The sequence below is a fragment of the Lissotriton helveticus genome, chromosome 10 (genome assembly GCF_964261635.1).
Source record: "Lissotriton helveticus chromosome 10, aLisHel1.1, whole genome shotgun sequence".
Taxonomy (NCBI): domain Eukaryota; kingdom Metazoa; phylum Chordata; class Amphibia; order Caudata; family Salamandridae; genus Lissotriton; species Lissotriton helveticus.
The window spans coordinates 1,105,788,255-1,105,815,636 of record NC_136071.1 but is presented as its reverse complement, the minus strand read 5'-3'; the positions used below and the strand labels follow the sequence as shown (position 1 = coordinate 1,105,815,636).

Below are 27,382 nucleotides of genomic sequence, written 5' to 3'. Positions count from 1 at the left end.
TCCTGAGTGATTCCAAGAGGTCACTCCTAAGCAGCGCTTAAGGGCTGATTAGGCTCGACCTAAAAAAGCAGGATTTGTAGTACAAATGAGTAGTTTATTGCAGTTTGCTGTCCCCACTCGATTCCTGTCCAGAAACTGAACCTGAAAATAAGGTAATTAAATTCAACGAACATAAAACTGTAATAATTGCAGACACACACAGGGCCATAGGTAAAAAATTACCCAAACCATATTGTAAAAGGGTATTTTGAATCATGTTTTATATGTTTTCATATATTGTGAGTTGCATACAGTATGTTTGGTCTCAGCTGAAAAAAACCTAAGAATAACTGCCATAGTAAACTGATGGGGCATTTCTGTGAATGTAGCATTGATTTCTATTTGTATGTGGAATGCCTAGGGCGGATAGGTTGAGAGGTCTACAGTGCCTGTATTGCGGGTTGAGTGATCTAAGGGCCCTGTGACTTCCTAGCTAACCTGCTGCAGTGTTTTGTTCGCCTTTGTGCTCCAATTGGTTGAAAGCATTTAATAACGATGATTTGTAAAAAGACAATGTTAAAACTGAATACATTGGGCACTATTCACAAATATTTTTCTGTAGGTGGGTGTGGCTTGTTTTACTCCTGAATTTCCAAGTGTACGTCATGCCTACCCATAGACGAACACCTTATGTGACTTGCTGAAAAGGAGCTGTTGTAGGCATTTTGAACTATGCAACAAGACTGAATTAATCTATGTCTCTTCATGCCACCATTTTGAGAGGCTCAAAGAGGGAGTGTGTAGATATGTAGTGACTCTTGCATTGAAGTGTGTTATCTTTCTTGTTATCTGTCTTATTGTATTAATGTTTAAAACGGGCATAATCCATTTCAGGTTGTTTGCCCTTGTTGATATTTATTAACGCCTTCTCTTGCTATTTACATTGCAGAATAAACTATGGCGGTCTAATCATTTTCTTTTGGTGTTTTTTTGTTTTCTCAGTACAAGAATGTCCAAAGGTGAAAAAGAACCGTTTTTAGTGAAGTTTATTAAATCAGCAGAGAACACAGATTTCTTTTTAAAAGCCTATGAGGTAAGAATGTTTAACAATCTTTTTAATGCGCTTTTCTATGTATCTTGGAATTCATTAGAGGAGTACCAATGCTGTATCTGTAGCCAATGTCTTACTTTCTGCAGGTATTTACTGTCAGACTTTGGAAATTTGCCTTATATCACAAAGGTGTACTTTGGTTCTTTATGTATTGAATAATGAACACAGGGAGTTGTAATTGAGTAAAGAGTTAATGTCATCCTTCACTTACTTGCCCTCAACATTGAAGTGGCAAAGGGTTAAGGTTTACACCTTTTGTAGTCATCCTTAATTTAATTCACAAATATACAAACACATCTCCTCAAAGATTGATATTACATAAGTTAAACTTAAGTTGTACTACTTGATGGAAATGCTATTAATAAGGATGATTGAAAGAAAGTACACAAATAATTGTTTAGGACAAAATACTCAATGCATATTGAAATTAAACATTTCACTCAAGCTAAAGCATCTCAGTAAAAAACAATGATATGTTTGATTCTCTGTAGAATAAGTCCACATTATTGCTCTATCCATGAACACTACAGTGGCCCTCTACTTGTAGGTGTATACTATTTGCACAGCATGAATCTAGTCAAAGGCAGTGGAGCGCTGTGCATAGTCGAAAGCAGATACAGTCAATCAGTAGTTTAAGCTGAAGCTCGGTTGAGAGAGTGGAGGTAGATTGTTACTTCGTTGTTATAGTGTTCTTTAAATAGGTGCTTTTGCCTAAATAATATTTCCATCAATACTTCCCTATGATTGGGGCAATGCTGGTGGATTCAGGGATGCTTTGTTTTTACACTTCTTTGTCTCACGCCAAATGATATGCTTGCTGCACATGTGCTGAAAGCCACCTGTGGTGATGAATTTGTCACCCAGACAGGAAAGAGTGCCGTTTGTGATGGCTTTGTAGATGATGCACCTTTTTTTGAAGATGATATGGCCGGCATGAGGAGAAAATGACATTCCATCAGGGTGGGGGTAGTAATGTGGTCTTCCACAGGTCTTTAGGGTGTGTGTCCTTTGCATTGCGGTACACAGAACACAATGTGAATACCAGCTGTTTACAGGAAGGGGAAGTAGCCATCAATTTTGAGACCTTCCATTTGTGCTAAAAGCTGTCTTGCAAGTATTCGCAAATTTGCTGCTGGTCGTTGCCTTTCTTTTTAGCGTAAACGACTCCCCTTTATTTCTGTATTTGGGTGACTGTCTCGGCATAAAAAAAGATGGCATACGTAATCCATCAGACTGTTTAGCTTCTTCACCAGTTAAACCTTTGATTTACTTTGATAAAACAACATTGGCAACGGTCCAAAGCAGGATGAAGTCTGTGAGGAGAAGGCTTGGTGAACGATTGACACATTTTATCTCATAAAACGATTTACCCTTTGGAGCAGTTTCTATTCTGTCAAAGATAGTAAAAGATTTCCAGCGTTCGCGACAAGAATTTTTAATTCTATTAAAGACATAGAGGTGAGGATTATGCTTCTCTTTCTTTTCTCTTTTTATTTTCAGCAGCCAATCAGATTAAACTTTTTTAATACACTACGTTTTCCATGATCACTATTACAGTCAAATGTTTAACCATAGAGCCACATCCTTATATATCCTTTCAACAGCAACACAGCTTCCTTTATTTTTGCTCCAATGTAGAGAAAACAGTTAAACAGCCCAAGTCCCTATAACAAAAGGATCATCAACCAACTGGGAAAAAACACAACTGGCCCAAACGGGAGCCCGACCTGAATATTTTGGACCCAAGAAATGACTACACCATCACAACCCCACCCCTGTCACCCCCCCCCCCCCGAGAGTGGCAGATGCCACCGGATGAAAAGAGTTTTGCAAAGCAATCAACAGGTGACCTCTCATATCAGTACGGAATTCAGTGGTACTCACCCCATAAGCCTTCAGACGTTGCACTACGCAAAGTTTGGAATTGTCCAGAAAAGCTGGACAAGACATGACCTGGAATTACATTTAGTCCGTCTAATAGGAAAGGTAACGCCCTCAGGAGAGAAAAACTCTCCCCCTCCCCCCCAGATCCAAAGCTTGCACGTCACACACTCGCTTACATGCAATTGGAGCATTGTCAATTTGGTTGATAATTGTTTCCTTGAAAGATACTTATTGTCTGGCCAAGATCACAAAAACCCCAGGACTATGTTACAATCCCATTTATCAGAATATTTAGGCTGAGGATGTTTCGCCATATGAATACCTCTCCACAACTAAAACAACACAGAGTGTTTGCTATCTGGCTTACCCTCAATTGGTGAATTACCCACTGAAATAGCTGACCAAAAATTGTTTACTGATTGACAAGCCATGCTTGAGGATAACCGGGAGGACAGAAAATGTACAACCAAACTACAATCCGCTCCAATTGGATCTGCACTCTATTCAAAGCACTAATTACACCTCGCCTCCATGCTGACGCATATCTCTTGTGTGTTCTCAAGGACCAGGCATGACAAAAGAAAGCAGTAGCCTCTTGTTCCGACAGAATCGGTGGCTGTGGAAGGCCCACTGGATCCAGAAAGAGGTTTCAACAGAAAGGGATCAGAATCGGGCTGGCACTGACCAGCTCCAGACCACATGAAACCACTCTTGCGCTCTCCAAAGTGAAGTAACTAAGATCAGCTCTGCCCCCTGGCGTTTCAACTGTGCCAAAACCCTGGGAAGAATCATGAACGGGGGAAGGTGTTACCCAGGAAGAGGGAACAGTCCTGAAGAAACACATCAGTAGCTTGGGCCTTCGGATCTGGACGCCAACTGAAAAAAGATGGGAGTTGAGGTGAGATGCAAAAAAGGTCCACCAAGCATGGCCCCCAATATCTGTGAAGCACAAGGAATACTTTTAGGTGAAGTCTCCAGTCGCTGAAGTCCCCTAAATGGTGAGAATGCAAATCTGTAATCGTACTGCGCTGGCCTAGAAGATACTTCGTCACAGCTGATATTCAATATTGGAGACAAAAGTGCATAAAATCCTAACTATCTCCGCAAGTAGGCAAGAATTCACCCACCCAACTTGTTCATAAACCGTACTGCAGAGATATTGTCCATATGAAGAAGTATGCAACAATCTGGCTTCTCCGGAGAGAGGCTCTGAATCGCAAAAGAACCGCTAGGATTTATAAGCATTTAACGTGGTGAATGATCCAGTTCTGCTATGGACCAAAGACCCCCCTGTGGAGATTTGACCAAAATGAGCCCAACCCCAACCCCACCGGCTGGCATCGGACTCGATTTATCATGTCTGGAGTCGATCCAGATATTGCTCTGCCATTCCAGGATTCCATGTGGTCTAACCATTAAGACCTTTCCATCTCGGCTTCCTCCGATAGAACAATCTGTACCGAGTAACTGAGACCCTTGTGGATGTGTTGAATTTTGAGCCGTTGAAGGGCGCGATAGTGAAGGGGACCTGGGAATATGGCCTGGACCGATGAGACCAATAGTCGTGTTATAAGATCTATCGACCTCAAGGATACAGTCTTCTTGCTTAACGATGACCTCAATTCTTTCTTGATGTCCTGTACTTTCGGGGTGGAAGGACTAGATGGGACAGAAGGGAATCTACTTGAAAACCCAGGAACTCCAGTCGTTGGAAGGGAATCTGGATCCATTTCTGAGCATTTATGATGGAACACAGACCTTGAAGGAGGAGAATCATCCACTCTGAATTGGTTAGGCCCAAATGAAGACACTGGGCCATGATAATCTCGTCGCCTAGATAGATGATCAGAGTAACACCTCGGGCTTGCATGGATTCCACAACAGGTCTCATGATTTAAGTGAAACACCAAGGGATGGAGGAGAGTCCAAAATGGAGGTCTTTGATCTTGTAACAATGGCCTTGCCAGAGGAACTGAAGAAAGCGTCAATGAGGAAAAAAAATAGGGACAGTTAGGTAGGGGTCTTTTAAATTTAACTGGACCATTCAGCATCCTTCCTGATATCTTAAGAGACTGATTACCTCCATCTTGAAATGTCGGTAGACCATCCAACCATTGAAATGTCTTAGATTTAACAACCAGTCAGACCTGCCTCCATTATTTTCCACTAAAAAGCTGCAACTGATGAACCCATTTGGGTGGGGGAAGGACACTTCTACAGTGCCATTTTTAGGTTTGAACCTCTGAAGACGACGCCTGCAGCCTCAACCGGAATTGTCCCCCGACTGCAACCGGAGCTGGTAAGAAAACCTGACACCAGAAGACACCCCTGCACCTGACGCACCACAGCCTTTGAGTGGCCCAACCAACGGTGTCCAGGCATCCCCCATGATTCCACCATACCTCTCCAGCCATTAGTTACCTTCAGGAAGCCTCCCTGCCTGAGCCTGAAGCATCTTTCAGAAACCGAAGGTCTCCTTTTGAAAGCATAGGATTCCCGATGTCCAACTTGAACCCGGCTGCCCCAGGGCCGCTAGTAGTGCAGCTTCTGGTCTGGTTGCTGACCTTAACCCTAGGAGCTTTGCTCCTACACCCAAGTGTATCGCCATACGATCCTTAATTCAAAACATATTCATCTGTTTCATATACAGAAATGCTTTCAATTCAATAAACAAAGGGTGTGGTGGCGTCGACGTTTCGGTCTCAACCAGCTTAGTTCCACGAGACCATCCTCAGGACGAGAAGGCTGCACACAATTCAGAACCACTCGTTTCGGAATTCAATTATCTGTATTCTCGACTGAAGCTTCAGTCGTCTGTGGAGTATTCAACAGCGTCTTATTATTCTTAGCGGATTCATCTAATGGATCCAGTCTTATCTGGCAGTAACTCAGTCCTCTATAGAGAGCTGGGCTGGATGACCGATATGGACTGAGTTACCGCCAGATAAGACTGGATCCATTAGATGAATCCGCTAAGAAAAATAAGACGCTGTTGAATACTCCACAGACGACTGAAGCTTCAGTCGAGAATACAGATAATTGAATTCCGAAACGAGTGGTTCTGAATTGTGTGCAACCTTCTCGTCCTGAGGATGGTCTCGTGGAACTAAGCTGGTTGAGACCGAAACGTCGACGCCACTACACCCTTTGTTTATTGAATTGAAAGCATTTCTGTATATGAAACAGATGAATATGTTTTGAATTAAGGATCGTATAGCAATATGTTTGGTTGAGCCCATACGTTTTATACAAAGGGTGTATGTCAATGCTGTAGACAGAGAAGATCTAGATAGAGAAGTAGATAACAGCATTTCTGGTTGCCATTTATGAATTGTATATATCAAGGTGTGTATACATATTGAGAATGTACACTGTGGATTGCAAATGAAGATTTTTGATAAAATGAAATAATTTGAAAAATCAGTTTGCCTTTTTGTGTGATATTGATTAGTCGATCACTGGTGTGACGATATTACAAAAAAGAAATGTTTTTGTAATAAATCCTCAAGGATCTTTGCTCTATGATTAGATTTACCCATACCCTTGGGGAATATTGGGTTGCCCTGTATTGTATTAGCCTACACCCAAGTGGCCTGATTGTCAGCAGTCCCTAAGCGAAGGCCCCCTTAGCCCTATTGGATAAAATTGTCCCCTTCACTCTGCACCCGTCTGTCCCAGTGCAGCTTGTGGTGCAACTTGAGTGCTCTCCTAGACCTTGGAGAACCTTAGTTCTAACCCCCAAACCTCACCCTTGTAAGTTCCAATACTTACCTTCAAAACCGATAACCAATTTTCTCCAATAGGAACTCATGTTATAAGATTTTAGGCCTAAAATATTTTCTGCGTGGAACTGTAAATGTATGGAGAACATTGAACTCCATTGCTAAGTATAAAAAGTCATACTTACTGCAATTGCACGAACGTACGGTGTGGTATCTAGGCATACCACTCCAGCATAAAAAGTAATCTGAAAGTAATTATTATGTAATTCAAAAAGCATTTCAAAGTAATGCAAACCTGTAACATCTGTAAATTCAACCACAATTGTATTTACTTGAACAGTCTTGCATTTGCAAGTGTTTCCGACTTACCTGTGCTAAGTCCTGCTTAGTTCTAAGACTAAAACCTAAGTATATCTTTCTTATAGTTACCTAATTGGTCTGGATTCTGTCTCTGAGTGTGTGTATCAGTCCTTGGTTAAGTGAATTTAATAAATGCTTAACACACCCTCTGGATAAGCCTAACTGCTCGCCTACACTACCACAAAGAGAGCTGTTAGAACTTACCTAATTTAGCCTCTGCAGTACCTCTGGGGACTCCCTGGGCTCTGTGCACACTATACCTTACTTTGGTATAGTATATACAGAGCCAACTTCCTACAATCACTCCTTCAGGAAACTGTTTCTGTTGGCATGGGAACGGAAGGGGGAGAAGGTGGAATTGTTAGAGGAATCTTGATTTCCTCCTCTATCCTGTTGGTAGAAATCTTGTTGTGGCCTTGGTGGTAGCCATAGACGCCCCCTGAAGCATACGGCTCTGCCAAAAGAATACTTCAGATAGGTCACTATCGTGGGGGTCGACCTAAAGGGTTTCAGTGATCTTGCCGGGAAGGTCTGGTCTGGAAAATTCGGAGCGTAGGCGAGCCCTGACATCTTTGTTGAACTCTTGTCGGATCTGCGACTGCACATAATCCACTACTTGCTGGGGGGCACACTCACTGTAGATCTTGAATGGATGATATCACCTAGCTCAAAGGTGAATACCTTGTTTTATTTCTGGACGCTAGTATGGCGCGTCTTGCACTTGCGTTTATTAGAGCCAGATTAGTCGTCTTGATCTAAGCTCTGTGAAGAAGCCTGTATGATCCTGTATCCATTTTTGAGTAGTGGGGAACAAGTGGAGCGTTATAAGCATGGATGGTCCTTTGCCATTGCTTCCTCTAATTTCTCAAAAGCCTCATCGTGGGGTCTTTCGGAGGTTTTGTGCTAGACTTTTCTTGGGGGGCCAACCTCCGTCATCAAGGGGAAGTGTTGGAATCCAACCCTGTTGCTTTGCTTAACCACACAGGTCAATCAGTCAGGAGTTATAAAGCGTGGCTAATCACCCAATAGGGTATCTAAGTAGCAGTTAAGAGGTTCTATGGCCATCACAAGAGCTTTATTAACTAATTGTTGCACTCCACCATGAAACGCTTCGACTAAGTCTGCTCCAAGGATCCTTCAGGTTCATCATAGTAGTAGTCCTCCATGTCCTCATCATAATCTTCATAAATCCTAATGTCAGTCAAGCAGATATCCAATTGCTTCAGGAGGGTAGAAGGACAAATGTGTAGGAAGATGTGCTAAAATCCACCATTTGGAGCAATCAGAGAGAGTAAATCAGCTAGCTCCCCAATGCAGACCATGTCTTGCCACCTATTGCAGCAGAATTACATGTAGAGCGTGTAGGGAGGACCTGCAGAATACTCTAGGCAGAGCCTTTGCCTTATTTTACAACCCTGGTAGAGTTCTAACCCACCAGGGTGTCACCAAGGAGCGAGCAGACGAAGGGCCGAGAAAAAGAACAATATAACACGTCTCACTGCATTCAAAATGCAATCTGGCCACCGTGCAATGGCACGGGCTTCCCATTCATCGTAGAAGAAAAAAGGACAAAATGGGAAGCAACCGCATGTCCTCTCTTTTTCTCCCTCTCCACGTACAGAAGTGGGGGTGTTAAGCTACCCTGCTGGGCGAAATACACTCCCTTTAGTATGTGTGGGACGTGCACTGAAAGCTGGAGACACAAGGAATGAAAGAGGGATGAACACGTTGATAAGCCGACTAGTTGAACGCAAACATTAATACACTGCAATTATTATATATAAATACAGTGTCTCACAAATACCATATAATTATAGACGAGAATATGGTAAAACAACAGTAATTACTTAATTTGCTTAATTTAAGTTATACATGTGATTGTAATAGTGATCATGGGAAATGTTGTGTTTTAAAAAAGTTTCATCCGATTGGCTGCTGAAAATAAAGAGTAAAGAAAGAGAAGAATAATCGGTGCCTCTGGTCCTGACATAGAATTCAAATCTCCCGCAAAAGCAGCCTCATCGTGTACTGTGAAAGTACTGTTGGCCTTCATTGCATCATTCTGTACCTCATTATCCTCTTGTGTTCACACCAATGCCCCAAACATGAATTCCTGGATGAGAAGGGCAACAGTTTTGACGGAAATTTGCAAGGGCTGCTGACCTCAAGAAAGGGGGACAAAGCTACCCTGAATGTGAATGAAGAGAAAAGGTATCCAGTGCCATCTGTTGTTATGTGATGACCATCCACTTGGAATAAAAGAGCCTGAAGTCAATTAGATTGATTGTTTTAGTCCTGGATCCTGTTTGGCTGAGTGAAAATGTCCTCATTTTGGGAGACCTCACATTCCCCCTTGTAACCAGTACTTGCCCTTTCACTTTTGTTTTTGCCCACGTCCCCGTCACATCCCCATATACTCTTATATCTGACTTGTATAGCTCCTTGTCTTTTATTCTACCACCATTTCTGAGTGATGTGCTCTTGCCAGTGTCTTTTCTCTTCTCCTTGCTCAAAATGCAAATGGGCACAGAAGTGTCTAGTGTCTTCTAAGCCAGTGAACCAACTTCTGTTTTTGTAGCTCCTTTGCTCTGGGGGCTATACTTTAGGTTAGCATTGAACCCTGTGGGTAGTGTTATCAAATAAAAGAAGGGTTGGCCTCACTCTATTTTATTCAGATGTGTTCAGACCTTCCACGCTCAAATCTTTTCAAGATGTAGATCGAAGTCTGAAACTGATCGATTATGTTTGGTACATAAAGATTACATTTCAGTTTCTGGTGTTAAAATGTGCGCAGGAATGCACATGTGATACACACATGTGCAGAAGTGTGGCTCAATGGTTAGAGCGGCAGACCCTGATGCAGAGGTCTGGCCCGGGACCAGGGTTCAATTCCTGCCTTGGCTGGTCTCGGCGGATCTTGGGCTCATAATTCCTCGGACCTGATTTCTCGCCTCGGTGCCTACTCTAAGCATGGGTCCCATGCTGCAACTCTGGGCAATAGCTTGCTTAGTCTCCACAACGGCCCCCTACAGCGCTAGGGATGCCTGGTTGCACCCTGGGGATGCCCAGGAGTGGGCACTTCACAGGGAAAAACCAGGAAGGGTTCCCTAGCGGTACGAGTACAGCGCCAGGACACTCCGGAGTATCAGTGCGCTTTACAAGTACGTCTACATTTACATTTACATTTACATTTACATGACGCAAGCCCAAAGAGATGTCCAAAGATTCCGAAAGAACCCAGTACCCACAGAAACGAACTTGTTAACTATTTTGGTAAGCACAACCTTTTCTGTAGGGATCTCTCTTGTAGCATAAACTTGGTGGGTTAACAGGTGGTGGTGGCGGGGGGGGGGGTGAGTTCACCAGTGCCTGGTGAAGATGGCCTAGTCACTGGAGTTAGTACTCAGTAGCACTGGGCTACCATGGATACGCGGTGGCTGACTAGGGTGCCAATTTACTCTAGGTGTTCCCTATATAGTAGTAGGAATTGGAGTTCCTGTGTCTCTGAATCTTATGATACAGTAGAATTTTCTGGTGCCGGTAACACCCATTAGTTGGGGACACTGGAGCGTTCCATAGGGACAAGAGTCTCCTGATTTGTGTTTTTAACCCGACAGTTTCCACCCAATGGTGGAATGAGAACCATGGCCTTGGGGTGAAGAGTCAAGATTTCTTAGGATTTTCCAAGGTCCACATCCCTGATTAAAGTAAATGACTGGCGAATTGAACATCTTTCTCAATAAATCTACAAATAAAAAATACAGTGCATGAACTAATTATGTAATTAAGCATATACTGAAACGGTACCATAACAGTTCATCTATTTTTGCTTTGAATTGCAAAAATTAAGGAAGCAAAGTATCCATGGAGATTTGCTGGAACCTGCTTTGGTATTTCTGGAAATACATGGTTTATGTAGGATGCTGTTTGTAACTGTATGACAAAAGATGCTAAAGAAACTAAAAGTTTATTTTTCTTAAATGTTTTTGATAGGCAATCAAAGAATTTCAATCGGATGAGTTTCTTCAGACCATTGATGAAGAAGAAGCACTTAGTATAATTGAGAAAGACAAATCACTTTACATCTGTGACCCGTTCAGTGGCAATGCGTTCGCTCATCTCCAAAAGGTTGGTTTCCCTCGGCTCGCAAAATGGTTTGTTCAGCTCGTTTTTGACACTCATTAATAAGGTGAATGGAGCATGCGCACCTTTGTCAACATGAGACGTTGTGATGGCACCATCACCAAATGGTACGGTAAGACCTTTTATGCTGGAGGGGGGTCATTTACTCCTATGTCTGCCTGAGCGTTCTCTATCCCAGAATCTTCAGAGTTTTAAGATATTAGATGGAGTGGCCTCGCTCATGAAATGTGGCATGCTTCATCATCGGCCACCTCACCCCATCCTGGTAAGTTAATACTACCAGGGCGGACTCAACTTCACGGTTGTTGAGGGAGTTCTTAAGATATAACTGTCTTCTGGATAAAGCTCTGAGGATCCAGTTTTAATGTAAAAAGACCTCATTGTATACCACAAGGATTACCTTTTATTAGGTGGTACCTTAGGTATGGATAAAAATACTATAAAGTATAATCATTGGATGCTATTAGGTGTAATGTTCCCAGCATCCCTCTGGTTTGCAAACATGTTTCTGCCATTCACTGGTCTCAGGTAATCATCAGTGCTCAAAAAAAGGATCCCTAGCTTTCTTTTAGTGTGAAAAAATCAAGGCAAGGTACTACCTTCCTCTTCCTGTAAGTTTTCATATATATTTTAAGAAAAAACAAATTGACGGACAATTCTCATGTTAGACATACCTTTCTTATTGCAGCAATTTAAGTCATATCATCATTCATAAGGTGGCACATGTGATGACAGTGACACTGCAAAGGCAAACACACCATGCAAATCAAGGTGTACAAACATACATGTGGAGCATATGGTGCATACATGCAACATTCTGTGGGTGCAGCTCTATCGTACCCTCTTCAGGCTATTTTTACACTTCTTGGTCTGAGTAGGCGTGACTACTCCAGTAGTCACGTACTGAGAAATATATGTAGAGTTCATATTAGAGGCAAGAGTATTGTGTAGGTTGATTGTCTCGAATATAAGATGTTTTTAGGAGAACAACATAGCAAATAGTCTAATAAAAAAGTTACTTTGTCCTGTGGCCACAAGCCACTCAGCACAGTACTATAATACAATCAAATGATCAATACCCTAATTGCCCTTCAAATCTACATTTTTAACAAAGGTGAGAAAACCCACAAGCATTAATATGGGTTTGACTTGTTCTCAATATCCTTGTGCTTGGAAATGTAAATGACCCCAACCAACTTATTCCGTCAAGGAGATGTGCCTGTATTTTTACCTATCTAGGCCCCTTATTTCAGCCAAACATGGCACTAGCCCTTTAAAAATAATACCAATCAATTGTTAAGGAGTACCCAGCACTTCCTGTACTTATTTACTAAAAAAGGAAAACTGGTATTTTATGGCAAAAGTGTGTGTGTTTTAAGAACATGACAAGCATTTGTTTACAAGAATTAAGTAAATTAATTAGGTGGCTTCTAAACTGATGTCTGGAATGCTGGAAACTCCTTTTTAGAGTCTCCTCCTTCCCAAATCCTGGTGCTTCAAGGAAGAGATTTAACACCAACAAAGCAGTCCTATTTTCAAGAAATGGTCTAATCCCTTGCCCTCCCAAAAACACAGGCATTCCACCTATGCCTCTTATGTCCACCCCCAAAGAGATAATAACCGGTGGGAGGTGGAGAACTCCCAGCTCTGGATGTCTGCCCGGCAGCAGCAAGGAGGTCTGCCTTGACAGGAGACTGATGCAACTCGGAAACGCACAAGAGCAGAGAACTTCCACAGTCCAGTCCTGACCTAATGAAGTACTACACAACTAGCCCAGTATCATCTGGCAAAAAGATTTTATTTCTTAGAACAGCCTGTGCACTTCCCCTACGCACTGGTGTGTGCACGCGCATCAAGGTCCCAGTGCAAGACAAATCCATTGTACCAGCAGATTCCAGGACTGAAGGCCGCAGTCCAACAACACAGGCAAATTAAGCCATGTAGAAACAGGAGGAGGTACTGTGTCTCAAGTGGGCTGGGCACCTGGTATGATGAGACATCCAGGCCTCTATATCACAAATAACTCAGGCCATAGATTTGTGATGCAGCTTGTATTTCTCTGGCTCGTGCACTATGCTTCAGTACTTGTAAAATGCAATCTGAGTAGTTATAGACTTTTATGTTATCCTTTTCAGCTCTGTTAGCGAAGGGAGTTTGACTCTAAGCTCCTGGGACATCACAGCCTCCAAAGTCAGACCGTGCAGAAGAACAGCTGTTTGTACTTTAGGGTTCAGTTAGTTAAAGAGTGTTTTCTTTCCCTTAGGTGCCACATCAGGTCTGAAAAGGGGAAGTTTCCAGAGGCCTACTAAACTCCAACAAGATTTCTGTAAAAAAAACAAGAGATGGTCAATCAATCAATCAGAAAAACTTTATACGGTTTTTGTTCGAAAAACCATAAAAGTTACACAGATATAAATACATAAAAACAATTGAGTGATAATACTTAATTAAAAAAATAAAGAAATAACCTCTACCGCAGATGAATCAGCCAGATAAATAAATATGCCTAAGTAAACAAACTTTATACATCCATACAGATCCTACATTTCACAGAAGCTTTTAAAAACCTTACTATAAAAAAGATACAGTCCTCTTTCAGCAGTTGAAGATACACAAGAGCCGGATGAACCTGTCTAAAATTCATTCTTTTTAAAATACGAACCAGAAAGTGAATTTTGTATAGTCTGCATAAAAACAGGAAGTGCAGCAGATCCTGCGGAGACTGTCCGTCGCAACCGAAGGGAGCTAGCACTTGACCTCTGTTAAAACCCTTAGGTCTGGCGAGCAGGAGGCAGAAGAGGTTCAGCCGAAACCTGGTTAACAAAAACTTCTCATGTGTTGACAGATAAGATAAGGTTTCGTCATCGGAGTTGTCTTAAGCATTAAATACATCCGAACACTAGGTCTCAGCACCTCCTCGGTTTCCCTGTCCATTTTCTTTAAAGTCAAAAAGGCTATCTTAGTTAATTCTACATCTTTTTGGTGATAAAATCCGGTTTGGAAAATAGATCACCCTGCCCTATCCCTTCAAAACTTCTTTTAATATATCTAAGCCAGGGGATACGGGCCGAGTTTTCAAGGGACATACACTCTCTTAGAATCAGATGGTTGAGAGTTAAATCTTTGTTCAGCCAACACTTTAGCTAGAAGATCAGGGGTCGTAAAGCAAGAGCATCACTTAGATAGGGGACCCCTAGTTCCTCGTGGATCGCTAAATTAGAGGTTCCATGCAGAATACATAATAAGCGTTTAAAAAAGTCGTTCTCCTCTACCTGCAGGGAATCTATGGCAGTATGTCCCCATATTTCACTACCATAGGTAGCTATGGCCAAGCTTTTGGCTTGATAAACTTGCAGCATAGCTCCTGTTGGTTTCTTCCCTATTTTAGAGGCACAATTGAAGATTGCTGTATTTACCTGAGCCAGATCCTCTTTTTTTCCCTCAGTATTAGAGGGGCCCCATTTATGTTGGTCATCAAAAAGAAACCCCTAAGTAGGAAAATACATTAGTGCAGGGATCTTGGCAGGGCCTACACTAAAATGAAAACTCTTTTTCGATTGTTGCCCACTTTCATGACGTAGGACTTAGAATTATTAATTGCCAAGACCCGATCAGTCATAAATCTAGAGAAAGTGGATAAAAAAGATTGCAAATCCAATTCAGTCCTGGATATGAGGACGGAATCGTCCGCATATAGCAGGACGCGGATACCACGCCGTCCTACACAGGGATAATCGACTCCAGTTTCCCTTAATGCACTATCTAGCTCATTTATATAAAAATTAAATAAAAAAGGCGCCACAACGCAGCCTTGCCGGACTCCCTTCTTAATCTCAAAGTCCCTAGTGACCTGCAAATACTGAGAAAACCTGACATTGGGTTTAGTTGATATATGCAGGTCCTCGAGTAAAAAAAAAACTGTTCTCCACCCCCATTGCCAAGAGATGGCCACATTTTACTCACTTATTTTTCCACAATTCAGCAGATATGGCCAAGTCTTTAAAACCCTGTTTGATTTTCACATTATGCAGATTTTTAGGCAATGTTAATGATTCAATCCAATATCTAGTACAGCTTTCAGCTTTTTCTAGTTTTGTAGTTAATTTGAATGTTAACCAATTCTTAAAAGGTCCCTTATTTTCTCTATTAATTTTTTTTTCCTTGTTTGTCTGTTTCAGCTTGGCTGCAGAATTGTTGGCCCACAGGCAGTTATATTTTGCATGCAGCAGCAGAGGTGTGTGCCCAGAGCAGAATTTCCAGTGTTCAATTTGGCCATGGTGGACGTCACCATATCATGTACAAGCCTTGAAAAGGAAACAAGGGTAATGTACCACACCAGGAAATAAAAATCAATGGTTAATTTGTAAGCAGGAGTTATTGGTCAACTAAATGTGGGAGTTATGTGAATTACACACTCATGATAAGCATCCAGTACAATTGTAATTAAGTAACCGCATAAGTGTGTATTTTACCTATCAGGCATTAGGTGCAGATACGCTCTGTTGAATTCATCATAACACCTGCGTTCAAACATAGTGTTTCTCAAATCATAGGCAAGTTCCTACTCCCCAAATTTTTACCCCTTTTCTCTTCCACCCAGTATTGTTCACATTTACTATCCATAGACATGACCGCAGTAGTATGATGTTCTTTGTCTCCTGTAAGTCTAGTGAATGTCCAGTCAAGTAGATCGTGGGTTGGCCAATGTACATTGTTTCATGCCATATTATGCAATATACAAAAAGGGAATTTTACCTATGCCTCTGATGTCAATTGAAAACAATTAATGCAAAAAGACAGATAAACAAACATTTATTTGTTTACCCAGACGCTTGATTTGTGTCATAACTTTTTGTTGAATTTTTGGAAAAGACACATTTTTTAGACAGAGAAAAAGAACATCAGCAACTTCACATTGAACCATACAACATTGTTAAATATACAACAATATATGCGATTGATATGTACAAAAGATGAATAAACAAACAGTACAAATGTGCTCTACAAGTACACAAGTGAGTGGATGTGAACAAATCAATAAAACAGTTACCAAAAGGGCAGTGCAATAGTTTAAGTTTATTTTATTGTACAGTTAATAAAAACTCACAATGTTTGAAAAATACAAATTTTAAAAGGTCAATATTTTCTTAAAACCAGTAAGGTGCAATAGCTCAAGTGTTAAAAGTATAAAAGTCTCAGCTTTGGTTACATAAGAATCAGTGGGGTTTTCGTGGCCTTGTTACTTTTCAAAATTCAAAGACCTTGGTAGCCAGGGGTGTTTGCTCTATTGTTATTTTTCTTCTGCTTGACAAGACCCTCTGGATTTTTCGTTCAATCTTGTGGCCACTATATCAAAAAATTTTGTTGTTCTGCAGTTTAGCTGAGTTTCGTCAGGATTAAAACAGAGCATCACCGCCTGCCTGCAGCTCCTTATGCCCTTCTGATTCCATAGAGCCCGTAACAAGGAGCGCCTTATGTCCTGTAGGTTTGTGCAAATGCAGATAATGTGTATGAGGTCCTCTTTCGCAGAAAGACAGAGGCGGCATTGATTTGCAGGATTCTCCCTTGTCCATGGAGCCAGGTGCGGAGCTATAGGAATCCTGCCCATGCGCATATTAAGGAACTTGTTTTTTGTCTTCTGTGTGAGGCCAGTCGTTAGATACTCTTGTGGTTTTAGAGCGCTGTAGCCATTCAGCACGACCCATCCGTGAGCTCTTTTAGCTAGGGTGGCTTTGTCCTCAATTGATGAGACCATCTTGGTGACTTTTGACACCACTTTTTTGAAGGTGCCAAGGTCGGTTGCCGACTCCCATAGGTCTACAAGTCCTAAGACCTTCAATGATTCCATTAAATAGGTCCTTGCAGGTGAGTTGACTCTGATGGTTAGTTCGGTCCAAAGGTGGGCGTTTAAGGATCCTTGGTCGGCATCTCTGATTTTCCGCCAGCTTTTTAGATATGCGCCTCTTCTCTCCAAAGCTTGTTTCTGGAGGCCGAATTCGAGGCGAATTTGTGCGGGTGATGAGTTGGTGGGGAGGTGAAATATTGCCCTGTATGCTCGACTGATGGTTTTATCTAGTGTTGTTGCATCTTTGCCTCTCATGGATTCGCTACCATAGGTAAGCATGGGCTGTAGGCGAGCTCTTAATACCTGTAGGAGAGGGCCCAGTGATCGTTCAGGGAGTGCTTTCTGCAGAGGCTTTACCGATAGGTAGAATGTCGTGCCCTTTCGACGAATTTCTTCTAGTTGCTGTTTGAAGGAACCATTACCGTCTATTGTGACGCCTAGGTATTTATAAGAGGCTACCTGGTCTAACCTCTGTCCGTCCAGGAACCATGCGGGTTTCCGTTTTTTGTGATAGTTTATTGTCATTACTTTTGTTTTGTTTAAGTTAATTGTTAATGAGTTGGTTTTTGAAAATGCGTTGGTTTTGTCAAGGAGATGTTGGAGGCCGACGGGGGATCGACTGATGAGGACTAGGTCGTCTGCATAGAGGAGGTTTGAGAGGGAGATGTTGCCTAGTCTTGGGGCATGGGATTTAACTGTCTCCAGTTCACCAGGGAGGTCTGCAAGAAAGAGGTTGAACATCGTGGGGGCTAGCACGCAGCCCTGTTTCAGGCCTTTACTGGTCTTGATTTGTCTCGAGAGGTGCGAGCCAGAGCCCAGTTTGATCCTGACCCAGGTGTCGGTGTATAACATTACCAGCTGCTGTAAAAGTGGGCCTGGGATTCCCCATCTGTCCAACTTCCGCCAGAGTTTTTTCCGATCTACGTGGTCGAACGCAGCGCTGTAGTCAATAAAGCACATGAAGAGAGAGCTCTTGGAAGCTTTTGCTGCGTCGGACAAAAGAGTTAGCGCCATGATGTTTGTCGAGGTTCCCTGGCCGCTGCGGAATCCAGTTTGGGTTGCTGGGATGGTGTTATTTGCTGTTGCCCAAGATGTTAATTCCTCCAAGATTAGGCCTGCATAGTATTTTGCCTCTGTATCGATTAGGGCTATAAGGCGATAGCTACTTGGGTCGTTCCTGGCTCCCTTTTTGTAAATTGGGCTTATTATCGAGCCTCTCCAGGATGTTGGTATGGTTGCTGTTTCTCTTATTGCGTGGAATACTGGTGTCAGGGTGTTGCACCAGAAGGCAGTGTCTTGCTTGTATAGTATGGGCGGTATCCCGTTGGGACCGGGGGCCCCCTCGAGTTTGCCCTTTAGAATTAGTTTTCTTAATCTGTCCGGTGTGTCCTGGAATGAGTTCTCTTCTTGAGGTGCGGTTGAGTCGAATGTTGGTAGTAGGCGTTTAGCCTCAATTGGGTTTTGTTCCTTGGTTGGTTTCCGCCAGCAGGCTTGGATTTTATTGTCGGAAGATATGCCAAGGTTGTCGGGGCTCTTGTGCACTGCGTCTGACCTGTCTCCCCCTGCAGGCGCTGCCTTTGCAGGGTCGGCTTTGTTGAAGTGAGCTGATAGGTAGGTAGCCCAGTCAGATTCGGAGATGTTGGAGTTAATGCCTTTGTGGCCTGGTTGTTGGAGGCTGTGAATGATCTTCCAAAAGCCGGAACTATTCTTCTGTTTGGAGTTATGAAGGATTTTTACCCAGAGGTCCTCGTTTAGTTGCCTTTTTCTTTCCCAAGTTTTCTTTTTTAACTGTGCTTTTAGCTTGCGGAGATTCTTTTGGGTGTCCTCGATGTTGGGGTGTTTTCGGAGTTCTTTGAGAGACTTTTTTATTTCTCGCTTTATATTTTTTATCTCTGCAGTTGTTATTTTGCCGTGTATGATCCTGGCGATGTTGTTGCCTTTTTGAGTTTTTGTCTCTGTTGCGTGCTTGGCTCCTAGTTCCTTTACGAAGTCTACCCAGGCGTCAAGGGGGTTATTGTTTGAGCTGGATGTCTGATGTATAAGTGTTTTAGCGCTATTTAGAAGTTTCTCAGGCTTGGTGGGCTTGCATCTTATTCTTCTGTAGTTGGTGGTGTGTTCTGTGACGATGTATCTTTTTCAAGCTGCTTCGTTCATGCAAGTCAGCCCAAGATTGATTTCTAGAGGCAGATGGTCACTTTGGGTGCTTTCTCCTATCTTGAACGAGCTTATTTTCTCATACAGTGGAAGTGATACAAGCATGAAGTCAAGGTGTGAGAAAGTGCTTGATGAGAAATATGTTGGTGCTGGAGGGATATCCTCAATGAGTCGTCCGTTGAGCACTCTTAGGTTTAATTGCTCAAGGTCTTGTACTAACTGGGTTGAGGTTTTGGTTTGTTTGTTTCGTGGGGGGAAAGCTTGGCTTGGGATTTTCCAGATGGTGTCCATTTCTTTTGTCATTTCGTCCGAGGTTTTGTCTCCGAAGAGGTTGAGGTTGAAGTCTCCTGCCATAAGTGTGTTTTCCATATCCCCCTCGACCATGAGCCTTGTCAGTTCTTTGACAAGTTCCCTTGACCCAGATTTCTTGTGCTTCGGGTGAATGTATGTGTTTATGACGTGTAGCTGTTGGGTGGCCTGTTCGTTTTTGACTGTAAGTGATATGAGCTGTATTTCATTTGGTGGGGTGATGTTTGCCCTTTTTTCTTCCACTGCACCAATGGTATTAATTGAGGTGAGTATTGCAAGTCCCCCTGAGCTTCGGCCATATTGAGAGCCTCTGGTTGCCGGATGGGTCAGCGTAGTGTAGCCTTGTAGAGGAATGTCATTTAGTTCCCATGTTTCCTGGAGGAGAATCAGGTCGAAACTGTTTAAGTAATTTAATGTGTCAAGGTCCTCCAGTTTGTCTGAAAGGCCATTGATGTTCCAACTGCATATTTTGATATTAGTGGAGGGGGTCGTAGGGTCAGGTGTTGAGAATGGCGCTTTTTGTCAGTTGGGGTCATCTCCAAGTATGGTGCGAGTAATTTTTAGACTACTTGATGCTGATTGCTGGGTTATGGGATTGTGAGAGAACGATGTATATTTGTCCAGCCCTGGGGAGTAGCTAAGTGCTCCTTTCAGTATTGATTTGGCCAGATGGGTGCGTTCTTGTTTCCTTTCTTCAAGGAGCAGGGTGGGGTAGGCTGGCTTTTTTTCTGCTTCGAGCTTAATTCCCCACTGTGAAAATGTTGAAGATTCGTTCATAATTAAGTTTGCTACTTCCCTTGATGACCATATGGTCTTTGTTGTTTCGTTTCCTTGTGGGTGGGGGGCTGGTTGAAATTCAAGTGATAACATATCGGTGGTTTTTATATTTTTTAATTTCTCTATTGAATTAATTAACTTTAAAATATTACCCCTGTTTAAGGTGTCCACTCTTCCTCTAGAGATAAATTCGGGAATGAATAAGATTGTGTCCGCGTCCATTTCCCCAAGGGGAGGTGTTTGCTGGTGCATTTGTTGCTTGATATGGATAATCCCATGTGGCTTGTGGATGTGCGAAGTTGTTGTTCCGCTATTGGATGATACCTCCTCCGATTTCTCCTTTGCCTGGCTGTTTTCTGAGTGGGCAACACTTGTTGTTCGGCGGTTCTTTGTTGTTTCACTGGTACTGGTCTCATTTTTATTGCAGATGCATTTTTCTCGGAGGTCTTTTGGTATAACTTCAGTTTGGATTGATTTGGGATCCTCTCGGGGCTGTCTACTTGCTTCCAAGGTTAGTTGTATTGATGCTGCTTGGCAGGCCCGTTGCCCCTTTTGTTCCTGATCTAAGGGCTTTCTAGTTGCCGGATTTAGTGGTTGGCAGGCGGGGTTCTGTTCTGTTCCTGCTTCTGTTTGAGTCTTTGTTTGCGATGGGTTTGTAGGTGATGGTGGGAGATTTGTGAGTTCCCTTTGATGTTTTCTATCACCTGGCAGCTTCTTATCTCTCGGTGTAATGAGGTGACTGTGCTCTTCACTACTTTCCGGTTCTGTTGTTTTCTTATTCCGGCCCTTTCTTTTTTGCTTTCGTCGGGCCCAGGCATTAGGTGGGCTCTCCACTAGCTCAATTTGTCCTCTTTTGGGGATGTTCTGAGGGGGTTCTTCCGGTGGGCTTGTGGTGGATGAGGGCAGGCGCCACGGCATGCTTGTTTTTATTTTGTGTGGGTCTTTGCTGTTTCCTGGTGACCCTTTGATGTGAGGGGTGTCGGGCCTTCCCTCTGTTGATAGAAGATTTGCTGTAGTTGAATCTGTTTTAGTCTTATCGTGCTTTTCAATCATTGGGGGAGGCTTTATGATGTTTGTTTTTATATCCTCCAGAAGATTTCCCAACATCGTGGGTATAGATGATAGTTTATCGATGATTGGCGAGCAGATGCAGTTGGTTCTTTCGATTTGAATTAAATTAGCTGACTCCTGTCCTCTTTTTATTAGGCCGTTAAGGTCAGCTAGTTTTCTGTCGATCCCCATGGTGGCTTCTGCTAGGCTTTGTAGAACTATCAATTGTAAGTCAAGCTTGTCCGATTGGTACTGACAGTGCACTAGAAACACTAGTTGAAAAAAAGAGAGAGTTAAATGTCCAGGGGGTATGATGATGTGTGATACCTCCTATACTTCTGTACAATTCTTATATATTTAGATCTCTATTTTACACAGGGAATGTAACAAAAAACATAATACAATTCCTTTAATGAATAGATGAATGCCGACGCGTTTCAAGTCTCCTCGTATTAATCACAAGACTCATCAGGGCGGGATAAATCATATCCGTAGGAACTGTATATGAGGAAAAAACAAGGGGGAGAGAATACTTTTAGAGTTTGGTCCTCTATCCAACCAAAAACTGCTTGTGTAAAAATTGCATCAGCCGATGCAACATACCTTATTTGACCAGATGTTTGCTGGTCTTTACAGAATATTGTCAATTTCCATGGGTGTCAACCTGCAACAGAGTGAGAAACCCTTCAGGGAACTGTGTCGAAAAAATGGGCTGCAACAGTTGCAAGCGAGTTATACAAAAAGAGATTCACCCGGTCCATGAGATTAGTTTAAGCCACGCCAGACCTTCAATTATAGGTAAATCTCTTTTTGTATAACTCGCTTGCAACTGTTGCAGCCCATTTTTTCGACACAGTTCCCTGAAGGGTTTCTCACTCTGTTGCAGGTTGACACCCATGGAAATTGACAATATTCTGTAAAGACCAGCAAACATCTGGTCAAATAAGGTATGTTGCATCGGCTGATGCAATTTTTACACAAGCAGTTTTTGGTTGGATAGAGGACCAAACTCTAAAAGTATTCTCTCCCCCTTGTTTTTTCCTCATATACAGTTCCTACGGATATGATTTATCCCGCCCTGATGAGAGTCTTGTGATTAATACGAGGAGACTCGAAACGCGTCGGCATTCATCTATTCATTAAAGGAATTGTATCATGTTTTTTGTTACATTCCCTGTGTAAAATAGAGATCTAAATATATAAGAATTGTACAGAAGTATAGGAGGTATCACACATCATCATACCCCCTGGACATTTAACTCTCTCTTTTTTTCAACTAGTGTTTCTATTGCACTGCCCTTTTGGTAACTGTTTTATTGATTTGTTCACATCCACTCACTTGTGTACTTGTAGAGCACATTTGTACTGTTTGTTTATTCATCTTTTGTACATATCAATCTCATATATTGTTGTATATTTAACAATGTTGTATGGTTCAATGTGAAGTTGATGATGTTCTTTTTCTCTGTCTAAAAAATGTGTCTTTTCCAAAAATTCAACAAAAAGTAATGACACAAATCAAGCGTCTGGGTAAACAAATACATTTTTGTTTATCTGTCTTTTTGCATTAATTGTTTTCAATTGACATCAGAGGCATAGGTAAAATTCCCCTTTTGTATGACGTAAAGGCCCAACCTACCCTCTTTCCCACAGGGCCAAACCCCCCCTTTTCAACATTATTATGCAATAGGCATCCCTTCTTAAAAATTGGGTTCACACCGTGTCTGAACATTCAACTTTCCTGGCCCAGTAAGCTAAATCTGTAACCTGTCTCCTCTTGGCATTCTCTTTACTGCCAGTAAGCATGGTAGCCACCCCTTTCTGTATTCATGTGGGTAGTTTGCTGTTGATCAGAAAGAGTTAATCAATTCAGCCTGTGCTATTAGGACCTCCTCCACTTTATCATCCCTCATCACTTTTTTCATTTGAGTTTCCTCTGCCACGGCCGCCTCCATCATGTCCTGAACCCAGCTAATTATAGGCAAGGGTTTAGGACTCAGCCAGTGTGAGGCAATCCTTTTTTGTCCAATATTTTACCTAATGTATAACATTTTCTACCCATTCCTTCCTTTTTCTTTTTTGAGATTATGCCCAGCTAGTATTCCCTCATGATAGGTGTCCACCCGCATCCCACAAATCTTCCAACTCTTTGGGCACCAACCACCCAAAAACTGTTTATTATTGGGGCGGTCCCTGGTGATATGTAAAAAGTCGACTCCCTCCGCCTGACCCCTTGTGACCGTAGAGGACTGTCCTGGATAAATTATACGCAGCTGGTGTCAAATATGTCATGTGGACGTAAGTATACTGAATTTATGTAAAGCATGCATTTCTCAATGCTGTCTTTATCCTACTGCACACAGCCTATACAATTCTCTGTCAGTAAGTCCCTCATCCAAATATGTTTGGCATTTGTCTCCTTGCCTTTAGTGCCTTGCCTGGCCTGTCTGACCTCAGAGTCCCGCTAATATTGAAAACAAGTCTTCTACAACATGGCATGGTGCTAGCAGCATTGTCATTGTTTGTGCAGGTTCAGGAGTCTCTGGAAATGTCATCAGTAGTAATAATAATAATAATCCACATTTGTAAAGCGCAAACACTCACCCGTAAGGGTCTCTAGGCGCTGGGGGCCGTCGGGAAGATTAAGCAAGCTATTGCCCAGAGTCTCATGGTGCTGGGCTAACCTGCCGCCGGAGCTGGGGATCGAACCGTGATCCCAGATTCCAGCGTCAGTCGCCCTGGCCGCGGCGCCACACCTCTGTACAGGTAATACAGGTGTATTGGCGAAACTGTCCACTACTGAAGGAGAGTGCCCCTTTTGACATGGCAGCCCCCAACGATTTGCCCGATATTTGGTATAAATTTCACTGAGCATGTGCTGGGTTCCTGCTAACCAGGTCCCCAGCACCAGTGTTCTTTACCTAAACTGTAAGATTGTTCAAATTGACACTCCCTTGAAGCTCAATGCAAGCCCCTAGTGAATGGTACCGCTGGTACCTAGGGCATTGGACCTAAAGAGGTTACATAAGGGCTGCATCACGAATTGTGCCACCCTTATGGACCCCTTACCAAGCTCATGTAAATTGCCATTGCAGCCTGCATGTCTTAGTGTAAAGAAAACCGAGGAGTCGACATGGCACACATGTGCCATGCCTGCTAGCACTACATGTGACATAGGTAAGAGTGGATATGTACTGGTGACATCTAAGTACACCCTAAGATATTACCAGTGCCCAGGGAAGCCATAATGAGTACATGTGCTGGACACTCTTCCTTACAAGTTCCCCAGATAAATGATGGCTTCACTGTAACCCAAGGTGTTTGGTGCCAAACACCTCGTTGTAATAAACCCACACTGATGCAGCGCTGAAGGTATTATGAAGTACACACAGTGGGCATCTTAGAGGTGCCCCATGAAAACCTACCATCTACTAGTATGTTGACTTACTGGTCCCAACCAGCTAGCCACCACAGGCAGGTTTCTGACCTGCTGAGGTGAGATCCTTCGCTCTCGGAAGACAGGAAGAAAACCTGCTGTGGGTGGAGGTGTTCACATCTTCTCCAAGCAGGTTGGACATTCCAAGGTAGGAAGCTTCAAAGGCCTGCCGCCTTTGTTATGCAACCCTGGGCCTCCCCAGATAGTAGAGTTGCCACCTCCCTGTCCTGATTCGACATTTTGTCAGCAACACAGGGTTGAAAATTAGTTTGAATAGGAGGTGTGCCCACATTCAGCCAGCACCACCCCAAAGGCGGTCCAGCTGATGTGGACCGCACTTTTTCGATTCCTCCATTTTGATTTGGACAGAATTAGCAATCGATGGTCAAGTTTATGCCCACTTCCCACAGGAAGTGGTCATATAGAGGGTGTAGACTATCTAAAGGTAGGTAGACCATTGGATACTACCTGTCACTCCCGATAATGCCCCTAAATTGAGTATTTAAGTGGCACCCCTGAACCCAAGAACTTAGATTCGACGGCCCAACAGAAAAAGGATGAAGAAGAATCACTTCCTGGCAAGAACTAAAGCAGAACTTTGGTGTGAAACCCTGCCGTCCTCAGCCCGCTCTTCACAATCGCGACAGAGACTTTTCCTGAAAGCTGAAGAACTAACAAAGCCTTGGGTAGCCTTACTGGCACTTCAGTGCACACTGAAAGTCTCCCTTGGAGTAGAGTAGCTACTCCCCTGCAATCCGCAGGCATGGACAAGCAGAGTCTGCTCCACCTCCTTGCAGCTTCCCAACCTGTCCGATGCCGCACATGACCAAGAGAATGTGGGGGGACAGATCTGACCTTCCAGAGCATGAGTACCCAGCATAAGGGCACCATGACCAACCAGAGCCGTGCCGCACCAACTCTCGGGGTACTGGACGCCCTGCACCAAACACTGACCATGAGTCCAGCCTGGATCCTCACTGCACCAGTACCTAGCAGCCGTCGAGAGACATCTGCATCACTGAGACCCACTTCAAGAGGGGCCCAGCTGCTTTGATTTTTCCCCTGCCAGCTGTTTGTCCCTGACTGCGAGGTGCATCTGTGTGCTCCAGCCTAGCTGACCTAACCACTCTGCACTTAGTCCCCCAGGCCCGGGTCCCAACAAACCGGATGTGCCTTTGTGCTCCAAGATCCCTTGTGACCTGAGCCCTCATTTGTTAGCCCCCAAAGACTTACCTGCCAGTCCCCCTGTGCAGCCTCTTTTGAGTTGTCCCCCATTCTCTGTAGCGCGTCAGCTACCTGCTTCACCAGCACCCTGTTCCTGGTAGAACCCGGATGGTTCCCAAAGAACTGCTGGTAGTACTTTAACCTTGGCCCACTAATACTCCCAGAACGGCAACCCCCGAAACCAACTATACCTACCTTTATGCATCTTTGAACTTTCCTCCCATAGGATTGCGTTGTGCGTAAAAGCACACAGGTTTAAACGCTTTACTTACCTGTGCTTTTAAAAAAAATCAAAAACTGTACTTACCTTGAAACGAAGTTTATGAGTTTGAAATATAAAAAAAAGTGTTATTTTTGTAAAACTGGTCTCGGATTTATTCTTTGCACTACCCTCTGATAAGCCTACCTGCTCGCCCATACCACAAAAGAGAGTGTGAGTATTATCTACTTTAGCCTCTGTAAACCAATTGGGGACCCACTGGACTCTCTGGGCAGTGTACCTCTTTTTTTAGTACACTATATGGAGAGTCCGCTTCCTACAACTACCAACACCAAAACTTTCTTGTGCTCCTTCTAATGTCATAAACCTATTTTCGGGATACAAATCAGCCAAAATCAGATAACTTTCCACCTCCAACTCTCCACCGCCATAGTATGGGCAATTTGACTGAATGGGCGAATGCTACGTATTGACATATACAGCACAAATGGCGGACGTTTCAAAACTGTCTTAACTCCTTTGTCCCATATTATAAAAGTCTGTCCTCAACAATAGCAACCTACTTCTGCCTGTGCGTTTGAACTTGTGGTGGAATGTAATCTGTTCCTGAGCCCAATTCATGCTTCTACCTAAGGTTATTTTGGCACCATTCTAAACTGGGCAAGGGAGAGAACAAACACGAGGAAGGGGGAAGCAACCCAGGGCATTGTGAGCAGTGGCAACACTTTGTTCACAATTGTATTGTGTAGTATTTACTATTGTTGTGTGATTAAGAGTACTTTCCGTTTCTAAAAGACAAACACTGGGCTGAACCTTAAGTTATTGTATCTGTTGGTTGATGTTGAGTTCTGATCTCATACCCTCTACTTCCCGGATAAGCCCTCACTACCCTGGGATTTAAGTGTGGAAAAATGTATACTTGGCCCAGTTTGCATATCCATAGTAGAATGGACCCCCGGATACCAGTAGCCATCTACTATAGCCATCACAGTTGTATGTATGCCAGTCAGCCCTGTCTGCCCTGTAGACTCCCAAATAATGTCTGACAGTGGACTTTGGGTCAGTCCACTTCAGCTGTTTTCTTATTGTGTTCCTCCAGTTTCATTCATTTTCGATCATGTTTTAGATCGGCTCATAGCTGACTGGCTCTTCCACCTCAACCTCTGAG

At 43.0% G+C, this 27,382-nt stretch overlaps 1 protein-coding gene across 5 annotated transcripts in view; it reads left to right on the top strand.

The window, feature by feature from the left end:
* The window catches only part of TOPBP1 (DNA topoisomerase II binding protein 1), a 303,450-nt gene that overhangs the window by 25,095 nt on the left and 250,973 nt on the right, over positions 1-27,382 (top strand). For all 5 annotated transcript variants that reach the window (XM_078663859.1, XM_078663862.1, XM_078663863.1 and 2 more), the window contains 3 exons: positions 982-1,072; positions 11,050-11,184; positions 15,378-15,521. In XM_078663859.1, coding sequence (XP_078519985.1) covers positions 989-1,072; positions 11,050-11,184; positions 15,378-15,521 — 363 coding nt within the window. In that variant the 5' untranslated portion in view covers positions 982-988. The remainder of the gene's footprint in view (positions 1-981; positions 1,073-11,049; positions 11,185-15,377; positions 15,522-27,382) is intronic.